Consider the following 20,842-nt stretch of genomic DNA (forward strand, 5'->3'; position numbering starts at 1 on the left):
TTCAGAAATATAAAAAGGAATTGCTGACTCACAGCTGATTTGTATTTTTATATAGCAGCTGCTGATAAGCACTATTAGTACAGAGATTGAAGCAAAAAATCTGTAGTCATTCTGTACGTAATTAGAACTGAAATATAATTTCAGAACTCAGAATCTGATTGTAAAACTGCATCTCGAGTTGCAGCTCTTAGCACGATTGTAGGTTCCATAGCTATTTAATATTAAGAAGGCTCAATTTGCAAATTACCTCTGGAAACAAATCAGTGTATTAATTGCAAAAAGCCCATTAGAATATGAGTTAACTTTTAGATTAAGATTACTAGTTCTATGTTCTGATGGAGAGTGGACTCTTACTGCGTGACATACAGACAGAGTTTTACCCTGGGATATCAGGCAATCAAATGGTCTTTTTTGTTCTTACTACCCTCCTCTTTTGGTTGCAGATGTTTGCATCTCTGTCACGAGAATGTTGGTTCTCTGAAAAATACAACCTAACATACCACTGTGACTGTGTTTGAGATTGATATGGGCTCAGAGGCTTTGAAGGATCTGATCTCTCTTTTGTTTTATGAGTATTCCTGTAGCATGGCAAAGGAATGGAATGTACAGTTTGGAACTGGATTTTTAATGTTTGATTGAAACACAAAATAGTCTTTGTTCTTTTTCTATTATCAAATAGATTTTCCATGCTGCAGACTGACTACTCTATATCCCATGGGTGCCTAAGTTATACTGCCTCTTTAATCGACATAGCTCACATTTCTCTGCACATGGCATATGCCATGAAAATGTCTGCAAAAATAGTGATTTGCAGTCCTGCTCTTCCCCATATTGACACCTCATTATTATAAGTCTGTGCATTATCTGTGATTATAAAACCACTGAAATCTGCTACTGTGAAATAGGCTGTCAAGTCATCATAGTCAGTCCTGAATTATACTCTGCATCAAAGCTGTATTATGGGAAGCTTTTTTTTAAAGAATGACACCCATTCTTGTGTAACATTTTCTTTGCTATTTTTTTTAATTTTACAAACCAACTCAGTCTAAGCACAGATATATACTTTCTCTAGTACATTTGCATAAACATTTCAGTATAGCAGTCTTGTATTTAGGTGAATGTAAATGTATTTGGTTAATTTAAATATGTTTTCCTATTGGAAAATGGGAACTTAAGCATCTTGTCTGATTAGCAGGAGTCAAAACTTCAGAAAAAAACAATCATTTGTGTGGTAAATATCTTCAAAGATCCTCTCATCCAATTAAAATTTTTATTTTAAAATGGTTAAACTTAATTAAATCCATTGTATGGCATCTGTATTGCTTGGATACACACAAATTTATGGGATTACTTCCTATTAAAAACAGTGGAAATAAGAAGGTTATATTTCTATATTCATAACTGGCATCTGAGTACTCATCAGAGAAGATATTTAAGATAAGAATACAATGCAGAAAGAATGATTAGGAAAGTAAACTACTAAAATTATTGTGAAAGTTTACTGTAAACATTTACTAAGGAGGTATTTTAGACTTTTAAGAGATTGGAATATAAAGAGTTATACATGGACTTACAAAGATCAGTGGATAAAAGAGAACAAATTAGTCCAAAAAATAAGAAAAAAGAGCCAACACCACCACAATTGTTGAGTTGATATTAGAAATTTAGAGATGTTAAGACACATGCAAGATGTAGAGATGAACTGATCAGCCAGCATGGCTTCTGGGAGACAAGATTGGATGGCTTTCTGGGGATCCTGACCTGGTGGGCAGCAAAATCACCCACAGCAGAGAGGTGGCAACAGGGTGATCTTAAATGTCCTCTGCAAAAGAAGTCATTCTATGATTCTTTGATTTGGAATAGTTTGGTAATTTGGACAAGTGGGTAGGTAATGGGAAATTCTTAAGTCTTTAAATCTTATAAAGATTTCCCTTAAACTTATCAAAAGCAGCGCATTTTGTGATCTCTTAAATGAGCTAATATGTAAATAATATATAAGGCAGAACTGGCACTAATATTTCAGACAAAATCCATTTTAGCCATCATAACACAGATGATGGTACTGACAAAAGCACCTACCATTAAGAATAGACTTAAGACTGTTTGCATGCAAGTTCAGTGACTCTTAACACCCCAAAGGGAACTGCACAATCAGAAAGCTGTTTATTAATCCTGAACTATGAGGTCTTGATCTTTCTGAACCGTTGACAATTCTTTATATTACATAGTTTCTTTTAGCATCATAATATCCCAGCAAGTAACCATTCTGTCTTCTCAAAGTGCAATATGCTCCCAAGCGAATTTAGAGTTGCCTGGTGCAGCAATTGTCCTGTGTCATTCCCAGGAAGAAGCTCATGAAGAAAAGAAAAATAAAGAGAAGGGCAGGCATCCTGTTTTGCTTTCTTTTCAAATCTCTGAAGGAGTGCCTAAGGACCTGAAACTTTACAGCAATTTAGGTACTGGAAGGGTATCGTTAATGGATGTTAAGTGGTGGAAATTGTAACATTTACCAGGCTACCTGCTGCAGGAAACATGAATTGGGATATCCTGTGAATTCTAGTACTGACTTCCAATTAAAACCTTTTCTACACTAAATGTTGCTTGCCATAGCAAACAACTCTGAAGTTATAGACCTGTTACCAAATATGTGGACTCATTAGATGGAACACTTTCTTACTTTGTTTCAATTCTCATTTCTGGGAAGTGCTAGCATTCTACTTAATAAATATTTTATCATGATAGTTGTCATTCATGTGTCTTTGAGCAGCGTGAAGATATTTGTGCCCCAAATGTAAAACAAACAAACAAACAAAAAAACCCAACTTCAATCATTTGGAATATTAATTGCAAAGCAAAATCAGATGTTAAATGGAGAAACAGCTTCTATTTGTAGTAGCAAGGTTGAGTATACAAATAATGAGGAATGCAGTGAGAAGGATACAGAATAACAGGAACTGGTTTGCTCTAGGGAGTTTTTTTGTCTAACATTGTTTCACATATTACCCAAATGAATTCTTTCATTATAAATGCCCTATGCTTTTGGTGTATTTTGTGAACTGCAGTATTTTAAGAGTAGAAATAGCCGAGAATTTCAAACTGTGAAGAAAAAAACACCCCTGTCTCATCCTGCACATGGCTTGAAAGAAGGACCACCTACAAACACCACTTCTGTGAGCAATCTTGATAGAAGAAATGCAGGATAAGAATGAGAGCTGTCCTGTAAAATGTTAGTACTGTAGAATATTATGATGATAATTGACTGTAAATTGGAAAAGAATGTATAATTACACGTGTTCTTCAAAATATACAAAAACGATTCAACAGAATAAATAACACTTGAGAATGATTAAGTTGGGCCTAGTCCACGTTTTTGAGGACTGAGCATCTTATTTTTTAGTCAGATTTTAAAATTATGTTGCATAGCCTTAAAGACAAGTATGCTAGGTTCAGATTAATGAAAAAAATTAGCCAGCTGAATGCGGCAATTTATCATCTCATCTTTGTCTCTCTGTAAGTATAAAAAAAAAAACAAAAACAAACAAACCTTAATCAGAACAAATTACATGAGGAAATTGTCTATTTCCTAAATTAGAGCTTCTACCAATCAGATCATGCATCACAATATTCCAACATAAAAGAAGATTCTGACCCTTAAACAAAACAGTTACAAATCCATTGCTGAAAAATTTATGAGGCAATGAAAATAAAGTCATGCATGTTCTTTTTTTTTTTTTTCCTTACAAGAACGATTAAGATTCTAAAATCTTATGCAGCAGATTTACTTTTACTTGTGATGACCTCTGCTACAACATTCTGAAAACTTAATATGGGAGTTGTTTTTCTTTACGCAGTAAATTTTGAACTGACGTTATGGCATTGTGTCAGGAAGCACTCCCAGTTTTGTCAGTAATAACCCTACTCTAGATTATATGACAGGGTTCAGTTGGTAAAATCAAAGTGAGTTTGACAAATTTAAAAATAAGTTAGAGATAGAGACTGCGTATTTGATATACGTGTATGCTTTTTGCTAATACAGTCTCTCTTTCACGAACTTTGAAAATCAAAGCTCTGTAAAGCAGAATATTTACAGTGATTATGTTGTAATTTTCTGTTGATTTTGCTGAATGCTTCCTTGCTGTTACCCAGACCACTTTCTGCACTTTCCTGGTAGCTTGGATCATGATAACTCAAGTAGTGAAGTTTTTTCCTCTTACTCTGTTTTCTTTCAATTTTAATTTTCTTTGTTTCTTAATAATTAACTTTTCTAATATGTAATTATGAAAAACACATAGAGGAAAACTTATTTCATGTCAATTTTAACCCCAGAATAATACAAACCAAAACATCTCTTTAGAAAATAACTGTTTTGGGACCGAGGAGAAAAGATTAGTGGGCACTCTCATAACTTTACCAGAAGAAACAGAAGTTGAAACCCAGGATGAAAAATAAAACATCCATGATCATTCATGGGTAAATGGTAAGAATGTCAAGGACAGGGAAAAGGACTGTGCTCTAATTAAGGCCTTAGGAAGACTGCTTTTGTGGTATCTTTCTGCTTTTCCTCGTGTTTCTTTCTTCCACCTTTGTCTTCTGACAGTTAATGAGGTATCACTGGCATGTGAAGTTACAGTTCTTTGTTTTATGTGCACTGGGATTGGGAAACAGTAATTAAAGAAGAAAAGAATTACTAAAATGCAATCAGGAATGTTAGTAATAGGTAGTAACGACATAACTCTTGCCTAATACATAAACACTATAAAATAATTATTGGAAAATGATGCCTTCCATTGTTCTAGAATTTAATTTTAAAGTGAGTGAGGAATGCTCGTGTCCTTCTAAGGTTCTTATGGTAGAAATCTCAGATACTAACAGTATCTGCAAGTCTAATGTAAGAAATTTGTTTTGAAAAAGATGAAAGGTAATGTAATTACAGAAGGATTCCTGTCATGACCTGTACCTTCATTTTAGTTGCTCTCTTTAGGCTTATAGACTTTGATTATCATTATGATTAACTCAATGCCAACCATAATATTGTATTATTTTTTCTTAAATGAAGATTCATAAGAGGACAGCAACTCTTCCTCTTATATTCTATTTCTCAAATTTGCCATAGACTGAGTATGATTTTATTTGCTCAGAAAGCTTCCACAGACCTTTTTCTAGAGTTTTTCAAGTGACTGATTTTTAATAAAATTTTATTACATGCTGGAAAACATTTAACACCAGGGATCATTAAATTGAAAGCTCTAGTTCTTTCATTTTATTGCTTACTTGAAAGTAGTCTTCATTATTAGCAAGATCCCTTGATAGTAAATTAGTTTTAGATGTTTTTTCTTCAGTAAGTATAATCAATGGAAATGAGGGGGTATAGAAAAAAAAAAGGTACCTGGCATCTCTTTAGTTCATATCCCAAAATAATATTTTCATTTATTAATGTCATTATAATTAATATAATTCAAGTTTCAGTGACATTATCTTAATAATTATCCTCATTTCATAAATTAGTGTTTTGACTTCTTCGTCTTGTTATAGGGAACAAGTAGCTGAGGATAATTACTGTTGTGGGTGTCCTGTGAATGAGGTCTATTATTAATATACTGTTACAAAGCTTCACTTTGTATATATGAAGCCAAGTGGGAAACATTAGCAATAGTTGTTATTTTTCCTGTATTTGTGAAAGGATGTGATTTGGAAAATATCACTGATTCATGACAGCTGAGTATTTGGGGTATACTGAATAATCTAGTAATTTGATTAGAACTATTGCACTGAACCATTGAGCATTAAAAAATAAATAAAGCGGAATAGACCTAAGGCATTTAAGTTCAATTTAGTTCCAAGTAATGTAAGGAATCACTTACTGACCTAAAGCTGACATTTCCTTCCATAATTTTTAAGCTATGCCTTCCCCTTAGTTTATTATGGTATATATCTAAAATGTTCTTTAGTTTATTTTGGATAAGGGAGTGGTAGTCTGAAAAAACATGCCATCAGTGGAAAAGCTTACATTCAATTAAAACAATTAAACAAAAGCTTTTTTGTAGAAAGCCTAAGCTTGTTAGAATCTTAAATTTGAGTGGATGATGGTTAAATTGAATGTTTGAAGTGATGACAAAAGAGTTTTAGCAATGATATTGAATCTTTTTCATTGCTCTATATTATGAGATAGTTCTTTAAAAGCTGTAGCCCTAGTTCCTGTTCGTATACCTCTAGTCATGATGACAACTTTTTTGTCAAGAACTTTTTAATGAGATTAAGAAACAGAGAATTGGAAGGAAACAGGTTACTTTTGGGAAATCTGCCTTTGCTGGAATTCTTGCTTTTTCTAATATTAATAAAAAGCCTTCCATGTGACTTCAGTTAGAAAACTTAGCTCCTGCTTCAGAAGGGTTCACTGAGTCTGTCCTTCTGGGGTCTATAATTCATCTGGCACTGAGTTTTGTCTTCCTGAAAATGCAAATGCCCATGTTTGTGACTGTAACTTCAATATCTACTTGGGTTCATCTGAGCAGGCTGTAATTACCTATAAAGCATATCCTGACACAATGTACTACTGCTGCTCTGAAATGTAAGATGTGTTATACAGTGTTAATTGTCCCTCGGCTAATTGCTTTTTCCTTTGTGGTGAATGCAGAGGACCAAGACTGTTAGGGAAGCAATGTGTTAATTTGGTTGCTTCAGTTTAAGTATTATAAAGTCAAAAACCCAAATAACTAATGAAAAATCAAGTCTAAGATACTTATATATGCTACGTTTTGTAAAACTGACATTTTTTTCTTCATGAATGGATAGCCTGTTTTCAAACATCAGAAATGATAGACAATTTAAAAGAACAGGGAAAAAAAAAAAAAGAGAGAGAGAGGAGTTTGTACTCTATTATCAAAACAAAAATACAAAGGAAATTGGTGCAGAACTCTCATTGTCCATGGCTCTGGGGAGCTACCAGCTGCATATAGAGTTATGGAGGAATGCAGAGATGGTGATTGGTGAGATCTCTTTGTCTAAGTGATTGAATCATGACTGTGATTCATTACAGACTGTGTCTGTCCTTCCTCATTCTTAGGTCACTGTAGGAAGTTTGTGGCTGTGATTTGGAGGTTGTAGTTTGATGTCTTCCTGTGGCTGCAGCAGTAGAAGATAGGAGAATTGATAACAGGAGCAATTATTCCCTTACACCAAGCACAGCTTCCACCTCTTGGCATGGGGCTCTCCTAGTCTCATGCCAAGGCTGTCCATCTTATGTCAAACTTCTCAGTAATCAGGAATGCATTATTTTAAAATGAAATTCACAGGAGTTATAAAGGTATGTGTGAAGTCAGAGTGAGAAGAATTGTTTATATATTTATTAGTATTCGTAAATATAAACATATCCCTCTTTAACCATTCTAAACTTTCCATACTTCAAAACATTAAGTATCACAATTTGCCCAAGCAGATGTTAAAAATTGATCCCTTAATCAAGGGAATGACAAATTATAAGTTTAGATGCTGCATATGTATGTGACCAGCATTTATACCTATATTAATAAAGTTTTTCTGTAATAATACTGGTTATATAAGTGATGATCCAACAAAAACTTCTTCCATTTTTTAAGCCTAGTTAATTCTATTTTCTTGTTGTTTTATCTGCAGATAAATTTACAGTAGACATCTAGAGCTACTGCTAAACAAATGACTATTAGAAGAAATAAGAAGTGAAATGATCCATATCAAGTAAGCTAATCACATTCTGGTGCTAGACATATCTGCTCACGAGTAATTAGGCTACTAAAAATACAAATTCTGCCTTCCTACCAGCAGTCTCTGGATATCCTGTTGGAGTAATATTTGTGGTTAGCAAATGTTGGCATACACTATGAATGATTTTTCAATTTAAGGACAGAGAAAACACTTGTGGGCACATAATCTCAGCAAACATATTTGCCGCAAATGTTTTCTATATATAAGAATTTGTTGTTTACCTTGATAATCTTAATCTGCCATTTTACCACTGTATAAAAAATTTGCAAATGAATGCTTTTGTTTGTCTTCAGCATAACGCATGGAAAGATGCATTCTGTAGTTTTTAAGAGCTCAAAGAAAGAAGTCTTTCTCTGTTGAGCCAATATATCACAACTGATTCCAGTTCTGTTCTGACAAATTACATACTGATGTCATCCAAGCAACAGCCCAGAACAGTGATGACAAAGGACACAGCTAAGCACATGGCACATTACTGAGTTAAAATTTACTAAGCCAAAATGTGATTAAAGAAATAGTGTGGGAACAGCTTCACTCATTAACGAGCAGTATATCCAACAGTTGCCTTTTTCCCTTGTAAACCCCACCAGCTTTCTATTATGAAAATTAACACTACACTGATGTAATTTGGGTTTAGACTACTAAGAGAATCCCATTCAGAGGGACCTTGACAGACTCAAGGAGTGGGCCAAGGAGTATCTAATGAGATTAAACAAAGCCAGGTGCAAGGTCTTGCACCTGGGTCATAGCAACCCCCACTATCAGTACAAGATTAGAAGTTTCCAGAGACTTGAGAGTGGCTGTTCAGTGTCTACAGGGGAGCTATATGAAAGAAGGAGGCAGAATCTTTAGCAGGATCTGTTTTGATTGGACAAGATTTGAAACTAAAAGAGGGGAGATTTAGTTTGGATTGACCTTTATGGTCCCTTCGAACTCAAATAATTCCATGTTTCTATGTTTCTGTGATTTCAAATTATTTGCAAAGGGGATCATTAAGCGTAACATCAAGAATTATGGAAAAATTTGAAAGGAGGACACCTTAAATCTCTAGCTCTTCTAATTACAGTGTTCCCATGGTATTCTATTTAGATTCGAGTTTAACAGTGACTACTGCTTGCTCATAATTTCTCAATTCACTTAAGGTAAATGTTCCTAGGAGTGCAAGGTTGATGATCTATATTTTGCAGGGTGTTTTTAAAAAATCCTTTATGGGAATACAGATATATATATATATAAATTAAAAAATATATGTAAAAGGTATTTATAATCTGTCAGAAATATACTTACCTTCCCAAACAGAAATGCTATAAACTACAACTGTTGTCATTTATCTTGACTGAATTTATGTAGAAATCCTGCAGTGCTGTTTATTTAGGCATCTTACTAGCATGACCGTGTAACTAACTGCCAACTTGGAAATATGTGATGGCATTCTAGCAGGAATGTATTTTGCAGTTTCAGTACCCCTCAAATACTGACTAAGTATTGAAGTATCTAAGTGCAGTGTAATCATAGAATTATGATTTTTATTTTTCCTTTCACAAGTTTATTTACACTTCATTACTCTAATGGGAACATAATTCCATCTGTCTTTAATTTAGCTGTCCTGAGCATCCAGAGTGTTCAAGCTTCAGCTGATAACTGACAATAAATACAACAGGAACAGCTGAAAAAGCAAGAAGTAGGAGTCTTGTTGGTTACAGCTAGCTGTGTCTTAGCTCAAGCAACGTACAGCTGAGCAATTTCAATTCTCCCTGTTTTGCAGGCCAATTCCGTGGTGTTTGCTCCTGTGCAGACACTGCTATGATTGTAGTGTTGTCATAGCATCTCTGTTTCTTGTGTACACAGATGAGTTCCTTTTGGAAAGGAAAACTTTCCAATATTTGAAATTGTAATTATTCTGGATTTGAGCAAGATGATCATTCTCCATTTTTACATTGTGTGGTCATATTCTTGGTCCAAAGTCAAGATAATGTATTCACTGAGTTACTTCAATTTTTCAATTAGAATGAAAATGTCACATATTATACAAATATTTATACAGAGATGAGCTTATTTTCTGTCATTTCTCTTTGCTGAGGAAATTGTCTGCCTTTCAGTAACCAGTGGAAGTTAACAATCAATTTATCTGTGGTGTTACACAGCAGGTTCTTCTCTACTCTTCAGCTACCTGACGGGAAGTTGTAGTGAGGTGGAGGTTGACCTCATTCCCCAGTTCACTAGCAATAGAATAAGAGATGATGGGCTTAATTTGTGCTGGGGAGGTTCAGACTGGATATTAGGAAAAATTTCTTCGTATACTGTCAGGGACTGGAACAGGCTGCCCAGGGAGGTGGTAGAGTCAACACCACTGGAGGTGTTTAAGGAAAAGGTAAACATCACACCAGCAGATGTGGTCTGTGGGGGTAACACATATAGGTTGATGGTTGGACTACATGATCCTAGTGTCCTTCCAACACCTGTGGTTCTGTTATTCTAAACTCTGTCCCACTGTCAACAGCAAACTTGTCACAGGTTGTTAGTCATGTTTTTTGGGGAAAAAAGTTGAATAAGAGAAAAACTTTATTTAATCACTTCTATTCATACTATGAAACTGTTTTAATGGGTGGATGTCAGATGTGTCTTACTTGTAGGCTAGAATTCCATTAGCTGCTTGTAGAATCTAATATAAGAAAGCAGCAAAATATATTTGAAAATGGTGCTGGGATGGCTCATGCAGGTAGTTGCTCAAAATGATCAACTAACCTGAAAAAAATCTATTTTCATATTTTGCAGATAGTCCTGTCACAACAAATAAGTGATAAATGAAGAGATATAATATTGTATTTCATCACCAAATCTAAACTTTAATATTAGTTTTCTGTGAATGACGGTGCTGAGTGATGAATGGATGGGTGATTCAGGAAATTAGAAAGAAAAAGAGTGTAATATTGAAGCCGTCATGAGAATCTAATATTGGAGAGCAACATTTTAACTTTAAGGATGCCAATAAATTCTGATCATTATGTATTGTGCATAAATCAGAAGTAGTAGTTTATATGAAATCTTGATTTTTTTATTTCTAATCTATTTTCCTTATGGCACAATTGATAAATGGCTATGGAATACCTCATCACTGAGGGAAAGTGAATAAGAAATGTAAATCCTTTGTGATTGTAAAGCAGATGATAATCAAAGGAATTGTGCTTTTCTCACAAGCGAGGAAAAATAAAAAGTAAGGGTAGTTTGTTATTGCATTTAGTAGTTTTATTCTGTCAAATATTGACAGAGGAACACTGAAGTAGATGTTTAAGTCTGCATTGTGTACCTTTCTAACATTTATTTATTTATTTATTTATTTATTTATTTTATCCAGTGCCCTTCTTTTTGTGCCCTGGGTGCATAGCACTGGTATGAACAACTCTGGAAACTTTCTGAACAAAAGTACATTGGACAGTGCAGGAATTTCATGTTTTGCATTATAGCTCTATTCATCCTTTCAGTACGAAAGTGCTCCTACTTTGAGGAGTGTTAACCAAAGTCACACTGATTAACTTTTGTGAACATGGTTCTTCACAAATAGGTTTTCCCCTGGAGAAAAGCTGTATGTGACTATTATGTGTTTTTCAAAGTCTTGGCTTTTTTTGCTCATTATTTGCTGAACCAGCCTATTAAAAGTTGGTTAAAGCCCCAAAGATTTTCTTTTCCTACAGAGAACACAATTTGCAACATTCCCTTTTTCCACATACTCAAAAATCCTTTGAAAAGTTGACGATTCTTGGCGTGCCTTACACTGAAAACAAAAGTAGATTGACAGCATTTTGAAGCATTTTGTATGCAATCAAAACTACAGATGTGTTTTACCTACATGAGAATGTTACCTTTTTGATATGTTGACCTTGCATTTTAAAAAATCATTGAGATTTCCAGTTGCTTGATTTGTTTTGCACCTAAGAAGACTGGATAGCCGCTGTTCAATAAAAGATAAATATAAAAATATAAAGTATTAATTATAAAAAATAAATTAATGTTAAATAAATATATTAAATTAATTAATAAATAAATTTAATGTTGATTAAATTAATTTTATGTAAATATTAATGTATTAAAATATAAATATAAAATATCAAAGGAGATATTTGGCACATTTAGTAACATGTCAGAGTCATCAATTTTTGCAGTTTAGATAATAATTTTCAGTTATTTATTCATTTAACATTTCAGTACTACGGAATGAGTACCGAGGGCACACAGGACGATTATAGTATGATTATGGAGTATGTTACAGATGAACTATTTACAATAGAAGATAGTTCAGTTGAAAGTGACTTTCAGAGTTCATCTACTTTAACTGCCTGACCATGTACCCACTGACCATTTATACACTGGCAGCCTCTTCTACCTGAAAAATCAGACATCAGAGTATAGGGAAGTACTCTAACTGAAGTACTTCTATCTCAATAAATGGAGTAGAATTTGAGCTTGGTTGTGCAAATGTTAACCTAAAAAGTATCAAGTGCTGCCTTTTCAAATTTCAGCTGAAAGATAAACATGAAGGTTGGCCTATCATGAGGCTTAGTCTTGCCCTAGTTGTGAATTGAGTTATTAAGAAATAAAATGCATTTTTGTGGTTGAGTGGTTTGTCTTCTTCCATGTCTTGTTCCGTGTTCCTGCGACAATGTGACAGAGGTGTGGCCCAGAGAGCTGCAATGATAGATAAGTTCAGAGTCTAAGTCCCACTGCAAATCAAGTGGGAGAAAGAAGTGAAAGAGTATCATCTCAAACAGATGATTTTAAGATTAGACTAGCCTCACTGGAGTTGCATAAAATTGTTTCAACATTAATTTAGACACAGAGATAGCAGCCAGCTTTTGTATGAAGTGATCTATAAAACAAAGTTACCAACTTGCAACAACTTGCATTTGAAAGGCGGTAAGGTGATTATGTATGTGCCTAAAGCAATTAACCTTTGTCAAGGTGACCATTCCTCCTCTAATGATAGCGTTGTGCCTGCATATTTAATTTTTATTGAGAAGACGTTTGAAAAGTCAGCTAATGGTTTAAAATGTACATATCGTTTATTGAAGTGTTTCATTTGTTTGTTTGTTTTTTCCAAAGTGTGCATTAGTATTTCAGTGGGGCTCAAGAGAAATAAGGAATATCGATCTTAACACAGAATACAAATGTATGTCTGGATCCACTGTGCTGTACAGCATAGCATTTGTACAAATGCTGTACAAGTTGTGATTTGCAGTTGAATATTTTTAATTGTTAAATGTGGAATGCCTATGAAGTTTTGCTATTCCTTTGTGGAATGCACACTACAGTTTACTTGCCATCCTGAGTTAACCATGTAAGATTTAGCACAACCAACTCAAAGAAACCAAGTTATTTTCCTTTTGTTTCCACTAATTAGGCTATCCTGTGGTTTGCTAAGCTGTACTTCTGTTTCATCATCAATGAAATAAGTGGCACTGCCTACTCAAAAGCACTAGTGGAAAGTACTTTGAAGATTCTGATTTTTTTCATGTCCATGCTTTTTCCTTGTTTCAAATAAATTTCCATTTATGATGTGACAATAATTAGAGATAAGGAAATGAGATGGAGACAACTACATAGGAATATCCACCTTCTGTTGTTGATGTCATGTAGACATGCATATCAAAATATACTATATTTGGTCTTTTACACTTATCATTCATCATTCAATTTTTTAAAAACTGTTGTTTACGCTTAGAAATAAATGAATTCCACACAGTTTTTCACCAGACACTCCTAAAAGATGTGGAAAGTCATGTCAAAGTTTGTTCTTGGAGTTCAAAAATGTACTTGAAAACAAAATTTGTAGACTGTTTTGTTCGGTAGTATAAGGCAGCAAAATTGAGTGTAGTGGAGCTATTACTGCCTATGAAATTATTAGAACAATATCCAAGTGTTTCAGATGAAGTCTATAGAACAGACAACGTGTCTTAGAATCAATCCTTTAAGCAACAGTGGAATACACAAAAAATAGATATATATTTTAAAATGTACGCAGCCATCATTTTTCAGGTTGCCTCTAATTATTTTGCTTGGCATGGAGAAACAAGAAGGTAAAAGTTTATAATTGAAACAAGAAATGATTAATGACATTGGTGCCAGAAGTCTATTAGAAATTCCTTCAACAATGCAGTAATTCAAGGAAATCTCGATGTGCTGTATGACAAATCTACCCTTATTTTTAGGCCAACTGTTTAGAGCTTTCAGATAATAAATCTTACTCTTTTCCTGGCCATTTTGGGGGTAGTTCTACTTTTTCTTCTAGTGCTATACTGGGTTTTTTGGTGTACTGGGTGCAGTAAACTAACTTGGAAGCAGTTAAGCAGTGATATTTTTATACTCTTAGATGTATCCAATGGGATGTGCACACCTGTGTGATGTAAATAAAGGTTTTAGGATCAACTTCTTCGGAGAAATTTATGGAAAGGCTGTCTGAGGATTTAACCTTACACTATAGCATGGATTGTAGAAGTGCCCTACCTATAGTACCACGAGATCTGAGCTCAGGGAAATAATCACTAGCAGGATTTGCACCGCTTTTTTTAGGTGCTGAGCCTTCTCAGTTGCTCTGAGATTGCCTTACTGGTGCCTAGAATTTTGCAGGAGCAAACCCATGATGTGTTATGAAGAGTTTTCTACAGCAGCCAGCTATCCTCACACTTGACTACATAACTGTGTTGAGGAAATGCTCTGTCATTAGCCCAGTTGACTTAAACAGCAAATTGCATAGTAATAGGGTGATTCTCTCACCTATAAAAATCAGAGTTAACAAAAGCTAGGCCTACTAATGGAAAAGAGGACATCTAGTGGGACTTTGTTAATTTTCTGACTGGATTATATGAAGTATAATTTCTTTTTGTTACTGAGGCACAGGCTTTCATCTGTTAGTACTCACTCATGAAAGAGGCGTGTATTTTTGAAGAGATATTTTTGTCTTCTTTACTTATCACCAAATGATTAAAATGAGACAGAAGCTGTAGACAGCTGTGGGAACACCTCCCTGCTTACACACAAAATCCAATATATAGTCACACAAAGCTATTATTTTAGCTATTTTACTGACTTCTCAGACTGAATTCTGTCACTTGCTGATGATAATACTAAAATTTTATGTTGCTTTTTACTGATGTTTACCATGTGCTCGCTTTTTAAATTCTTAAATACCCAGAATTTTTAACTTGTTGCTTGTTCTAGTGTAATTTAAATTTATGAGTAACTTAAAATATGAATTTGGTTAGCAAGTTTTGGATGTTCTTTAGCAAAGACAAATATGTTCGGGTTTGTCTAGCTGTGAGAAAAGCATTCTTTAAATTCACTTTGCAGATATGTTCTCTTCTGAAGAGTGAACAAAGAGTAGGTTAAGATAGTGCTGGTAATAAATGGGGAATTACGTCAGCACTTGATGCTAAAAGTAGCATTTTTCATTGAATTAGCATAAAAATAACTGTAAACAGGTATTTTGGTAACTGGGACTCATTTGGAAAATTTTACAGCCATCAGTGACCCTCCAAGTAGAATAGCTGTTTCTTTTTGTGGTGTTATTGTGATGAGGTGCCATTTCAAGTAATGTTGGAATGCCATCTGTCCTCAAATTTCATAGTCGTTTATTGCAGATGTCCTCATATATTTAGCTGCAGACCTCAGTTCTGTTATCTGAAGAAAGCTATAAATGTCTTTTTTATTAAGAATTTTTCCTCTAACTGCACACATTGTCAGCACCTAAAAGTATGTGGCAGTAGAATTGTCCTGCAATAAACAGAATGTGGCTGAGCATCTTATATCGTCAGATATCTCACCTGTCAGACTAATACAGGTTAGCTCTTTTATCTGTAGAATTAAGCTGCACTTTCAAGACAATTTTGGTTGGTTGGTTGGTTTGATCTTTATTCATAGAGAGTTTCACTGCAGAAAAGTGCAGACGAGAAATCTGGCAGCCAGAATGATCTTGTAGAACAAATGTAGCTGGTCAGAATGTACCCAGAATTAAATCTTACTGTGTTCTGTGTAGAACAAATGAGAGTGATAAACCATTTTCATGGCAGTAAGGACCTTCAGAAAATGGTGTCTGACTGCTTCTAGACTTGAAGCTGTTCTTTTCCTGTGGGTAATGGAACAGTTGTCCACACTCCGCTCTCAGGTTATTGCGTGTTAATACAAACTCAAAGAATATTGCGACAATCCTATACCTTCCAGCCTTTGCTAAGAGGAGAGTAGAGACTTCATTATTCTGTCTGCTGTTCTTCTATTTTGAGTGTTAGACATTGTACACATTTACTTTGGAAACTCGCAGTGTCTTGTATAATTTGAGAACTTAACAAGTGGTTCACAGTTAAGAGTTTGTCTGATTAATATTGCTGTGTTTTCCTCTTGGCTGAATTATTCACGAACACCTGCAAGTAGTTTCTTGCTTCTGTTATTAGTGTTAGGAGATACATTCTAAGATGCAGGGGTTGTTAAACTACTATAAGAATAAAAATAACAGCAGAAATTTTTTTTCTTGTAGTCCTTCGTGCAAGTGAACATCTATCCTGATAACTGAAACACTTGAAAATATAAATCTGGTGATGTTTTGTCTTCAGCTTAATGTAGATTGTTTTGTGTATTTTACAAAGTCAGTCTGCAGAATAGTATTTCTAACTTCTGTTTTCAGTTTCGTTGGGTAGTCTTGGCTCTTTTCCCCTTGAAGTCTCAATGGAAATGCTTCAATTTTAATTTGTCCCCTGAAAACACATGACTTAGGTATCATGAGTCCTTGGTTACAGTTAAATATAGGTAAATGCATTGTTTTGACAGTCTTGAAAACTGAGGTACAGTGAATCACTACAGAAAATGTATTGATCCAGAGAAAATTGATGGCATCCATTTTCATGAGGGGTTTTTGTATGTGTGTGTGTGTGGTTTGTTTGTTTGTTTTTCCCTAAACGGTGTAAATACAAGTTAGAAAATGCATTTGTTACAAGTGAGGCAACTGAATATGATGGTTTAAGGTTCTACTAGAGAATGTTTGGTTAAATTATGTGAAATACGCAATGTTTTCAGCTGTAGTAGGAAGAGAACAGCAGAATTCAGAGCACGATAACACAATAGACAGATGCATCTTTTTGTTCGCACATGGCTTTGTATTTTGGGAATTGCTTTAAATAGACATCTGCTGCCTACTTGGATGCCCTAGAAAAGCTCTCCAGCTATTTCTGTAGAAACATGTTTCAACCCTGTTGGAGGTATTTGAGCATCAACTTAAACACTAGTTTGCTGTGCGTGGTTAAAGGACTTTCCAGTCTGAAAATGCAGATATATTTTGTTTATGAACTGAGGAAGATAAGCTGTCATTATTTTACCTTTCGAGATTCTTTCTTGTTTGTATTATAACCTCTTCTGAGAGTTTGCTACACATGGTGCCCAGCTCCCCTAGAGAGAGTATTTTGCTTTGTCTCTGAGAGCAGACCATCATCTTCCATCTCCCTGGTGCCCTATATCATTATGACTCTGTATTTACCATCACAGAAATACACAGGGCACTGTATTGGCATTAGAATTACACTTCTCATGTATTTATTATGCTGTGAATAAGTGTAAAGTTGGGTAAATGTGATTCAATGGTTTGCTTTACACTCTGTACAGTCATATATATTTATCTGTGATTTCTGTTGTGGAGAGATATAACAGATTACCCCCTTTAAAACATTTGAAATATGTAGGACTGGGAGAAAAAAACCTAAAAAGTCTGTTGTAAAAAAATAACTGTTCTTCTGCAATTGGAAATGATGCAGCCAAAAGATGGGAAGGGGAAGATGGCAGGATCAACACATTTTTCTTGACCAAGTATGTGAGGTGTTCTGTGGCTGCTGGCCTGTGTGTTCAGGTGATGTGCCGACGAAGTCTCTGGTTTCCAGGAGCAGTCAAATAGAAATGGAACTGAAAAGGAGATATTTCTGGCTCTTGCACTATGAACCTTGCCGAGAAATCTCTGACATCTTCATCTGCTTTCTACATTCAAAACTACTCTACTTTTTCACAGCAAGTACTACAAATCCTTAAGTTCAGATTACCTAGATGTGTGACAATAAATCACTTATATCCCAAAAGAATAAAAGCCTCCCAGAAGAGACAAACCCTTGAGTGTGCTGCAAAGTAAGAACAGCTCAGGTGCTGATTCTTTCCTATTTGAGCCCTGGCTAGCAGCTCCTCCGTTAGGAGTTGAATGCCATCCCCCCCCTAGCCTACGGGGCTCTGACCACAGCCTCACTCCAGACACCAGCCTGATGCCACCAAGTACAGCCAGTCAGAGCAGGCATGCCAGCTGGCTAGCAAGTCTTCTCTGTGCATGATCTTGAGTTGGCCCAGTCAAAAGCTGTTTGTCAATACAGTTTCTGGGTAAAATCCAGTGATTTCTTGACTGAAAGTCCAGACTATGGATATGATTATCATAAAGATGATGTGTGTCATTTTGTAAGAATTATCTTGATTCTCATGCAGGTTGTTTATTCATGTATTGTACCATGAACATCTACTGAGCAAGAAACTGCTTAGTTTGTTTGCTTACATTCAAAATGCCATACAATCCTTTTATTAGATCTGAATGAGTGTCCTTAATAGAAGTACTTTAATGTAGAAATTGAATGTCACTAGAAACCCTTAGCGTAGAAAAGAACAACTTGATGGTCTCAGTGACATGAAATAAATGTGTTGGTTTGTGTGGGCAAATCATCTGGCAAGTAGACCTGTCAGAAAAGCTGTGGCACATTGTATCACCAAATAATGACTAAAGAGATGTGCAGTGATGCTGAAAAGCCATATGTGAAGATGGATTGGATAACATTATACCAGCACAGGGGTTGGAGTTCAGATCATCTTTGAGGTTCCATCCAACCCAAGCAATTCTATGATTACAATAGGAAAGAATTCAAGCATGTATCCAAGTCAAAGACTATGGAAGGTAGAATGCTATTTATCTAAATTTCATGCTTTTTCAGCTGTAAAGCGAATACAGTAAAAATGCATACTTTGAGAAGACAGCATGTAAAATATTACAAGTGAAAAACATACAAAGTATAAGTGAAAGAAATTTCAAAGGCTTATAGCAGAGATGACCTCTGTCATTTCTTCCAGTACAGACTTTGAAAGAGTACTGAAAAAAAATAGCAAGTTTGGGTTGCTTTCAGTTAGAAGTATTCTGAAATTTTGGCCATAAGCAAAGCATCCTCCAGTGGGTTCTATCAGCAAGTATATCCGATAAATATACTGTAAAAAATCTATTTATTTCAAGCATCTGAAATTCAGAGTTTTTAGTCAGGCTTGTAAAGTCTCAGCAGGAAGATTCCACAATTTAAAAACTATTTCCCAGAGAAAAATGCAAAGAAAGGTGTAATGATCCTTGAAAAAATATTCACATGTGAAATCCTGTATTGAAAAGCTTTGTGGAGGGTTCTGAAAGCATTAGGCAAATTGGGAAGGAGTTGAGAAACTGTTTCCAAAGCAGTTTGCTCCAGAGTGCTTGGTGGCAGTTCCATGAAAAAATATTTTTTTTGTTGTTTTTTTTTTACTTTGTTTCATGTAGAAAGCCAAGTTTAGTTTCAAAATGTTATAGATTGAAGGTACACGGATAAAACACAAGAGTAATCTGTGCCATTCTGGCTGCAGTGATGGAACTCAAATCTACAGGAGCCAACCTTGGCCTGGCAAGACGCCTTCCTGTCCTTTTTCCTTGTCTTTCAGGTTCTGGTAGCTTTCTGTGACCTACGCAAGAGGTGTCGTGGCATTTCAATCTAGAACTTTAGACATACAGATCAATGGCAGCTCAGGGTAACAATATGAAAAGTAATTGGAGATGATGGTTGTGTAATAAATAGCTGGAGTGATGTGATGCCTGTCAAATAGAAATCAGACCAAATGAAGCAAACACACTGCTAGTTCTTTGGTTTGAGTGGTGTCTTCAGCAATGCAGGCAGATGCAGAATCTGATCCTACTGGTTAAGGCAGTTACATAAAAATGGAAACACCTTGAAAAAATTTATATTTTGCTTGTTAGAGGAAAGAAAAAGGGGGAGATGCTCCTAGGATAAAGCATTACATCTCAGATATTATGAGTATTAAAAGAGGACAAGAATGGGGAATTCTCTTGTGTTCATTTTCCTAGAAGTAGTATTTGAAAACAAGACACTGGGGAAATGCTTCCATGGTGACAGTCTCCCCTGAATATCTCTGAGTTCCCATGTTTTTTTAGAAATGAGTACAACACACTGAGAAGTTTGGTACCTAGGCAGAGACCTTTATTCTGCTGTTAATAAAGGCTCAAGCTGACTGGTTTTTCTGGCCTCTTGGGTAGATTTACTGTTGCACGTAGTCAAGAAATCAGATTGATGTGTGTACTACATGTACAATCATTCAGTGTACATCTGTTGCATTCAACAGGAAGAAATGTGAATTTGCAGAACTGTATTATCATGATTGCAATCTAAACAAGCAAATCCCTCAATAAGGATAAAAGACCATTTATGAAATGATATCCATTGTTTCACAAAAGTTTTTCTTTAAACTTCCCTCTCCAAAATGTTGGTGATAGAGAAAATGTAGTTCAACTTGTATTGCATTATGTAGTACTGATCTTGCTAAATGACAGACAGGATGATATACAGTGAAGTCACTTCTATGTGGTCAGTTTCAGATTGAAAGTCTGGATTATTTAAGCAGAAGTAATCCTTTCTAGGGGAATGATTTAATGAAAGTGTGAATTAAAGCATTCCTTTTTATTAAACATACTTTAAATGCAGTATATGAAGTATTTAACAGTTTCCAGTATCTGATCTTTGTGGTTCTCCTGAGTTTATAGTTTGATTTCTATGAAGTTTTATCTGTAGGTTTAATTTTTTTCTTTTTTTCTTTTTTCTTTATGTCCAGCAAAATGTCTCAACAGAGAAAGAGAGTCTTCACATGACCTCAAGAAAGGAAGAAAATCAGAGCATCCAAGAATGCGATTCTCAAGATGTAAGCTGAGCTCACCTAGGGATCAGGTTTTAATCTAGATTGCATGAAAACAGTAAAACCTTATGTGACCGTCAGTGTGGTTTACTTCTCCTAACCAAGC

The 20,842-nt window shown here is 35.1% G+C and overlaps 1 protein-coding gene across 1 annotated transcript in view; it reads left to right on the forward strand.

Annotated features, from left to right (window-relative positions):
* Positions 1-20,842, forward strand: part of LUZP2 (leucine zipper protein 2) — a 135,196-nt gene that overhangs the window by 105,816 nt on the left and 8,538 nt on the right. Inside the window, exon 10 of the mRNA XM_065755764.1 lies at positions 20,656-20,742. Within this exon, the coding sequence (XP_065611836.1) occupies positions 20,656-20,742 (87 nt within the window). The remainder of the gene's footprint in view (positions 1-20,655; positions 20,743-20,842) is intronic.

Source organism: Cyrtonyx montezumae, unplaced genomic scaffold, assembly GCF_038088225.1.
Source record: "Cyrtonyx montezumae isolate F1298 unplaced genomic scaffold, pur_monq_1.0 scaffold_10, whole genome shotgun sequence".
In the NCBI taxonomy this organism is placed as follows: domain Eukaryota; kingdom Metazoa; phylum Chordata; class Aves; order Galliformes; family Odontophoridae; genus Cyrtonyx; species Cyrtonyx montezumae.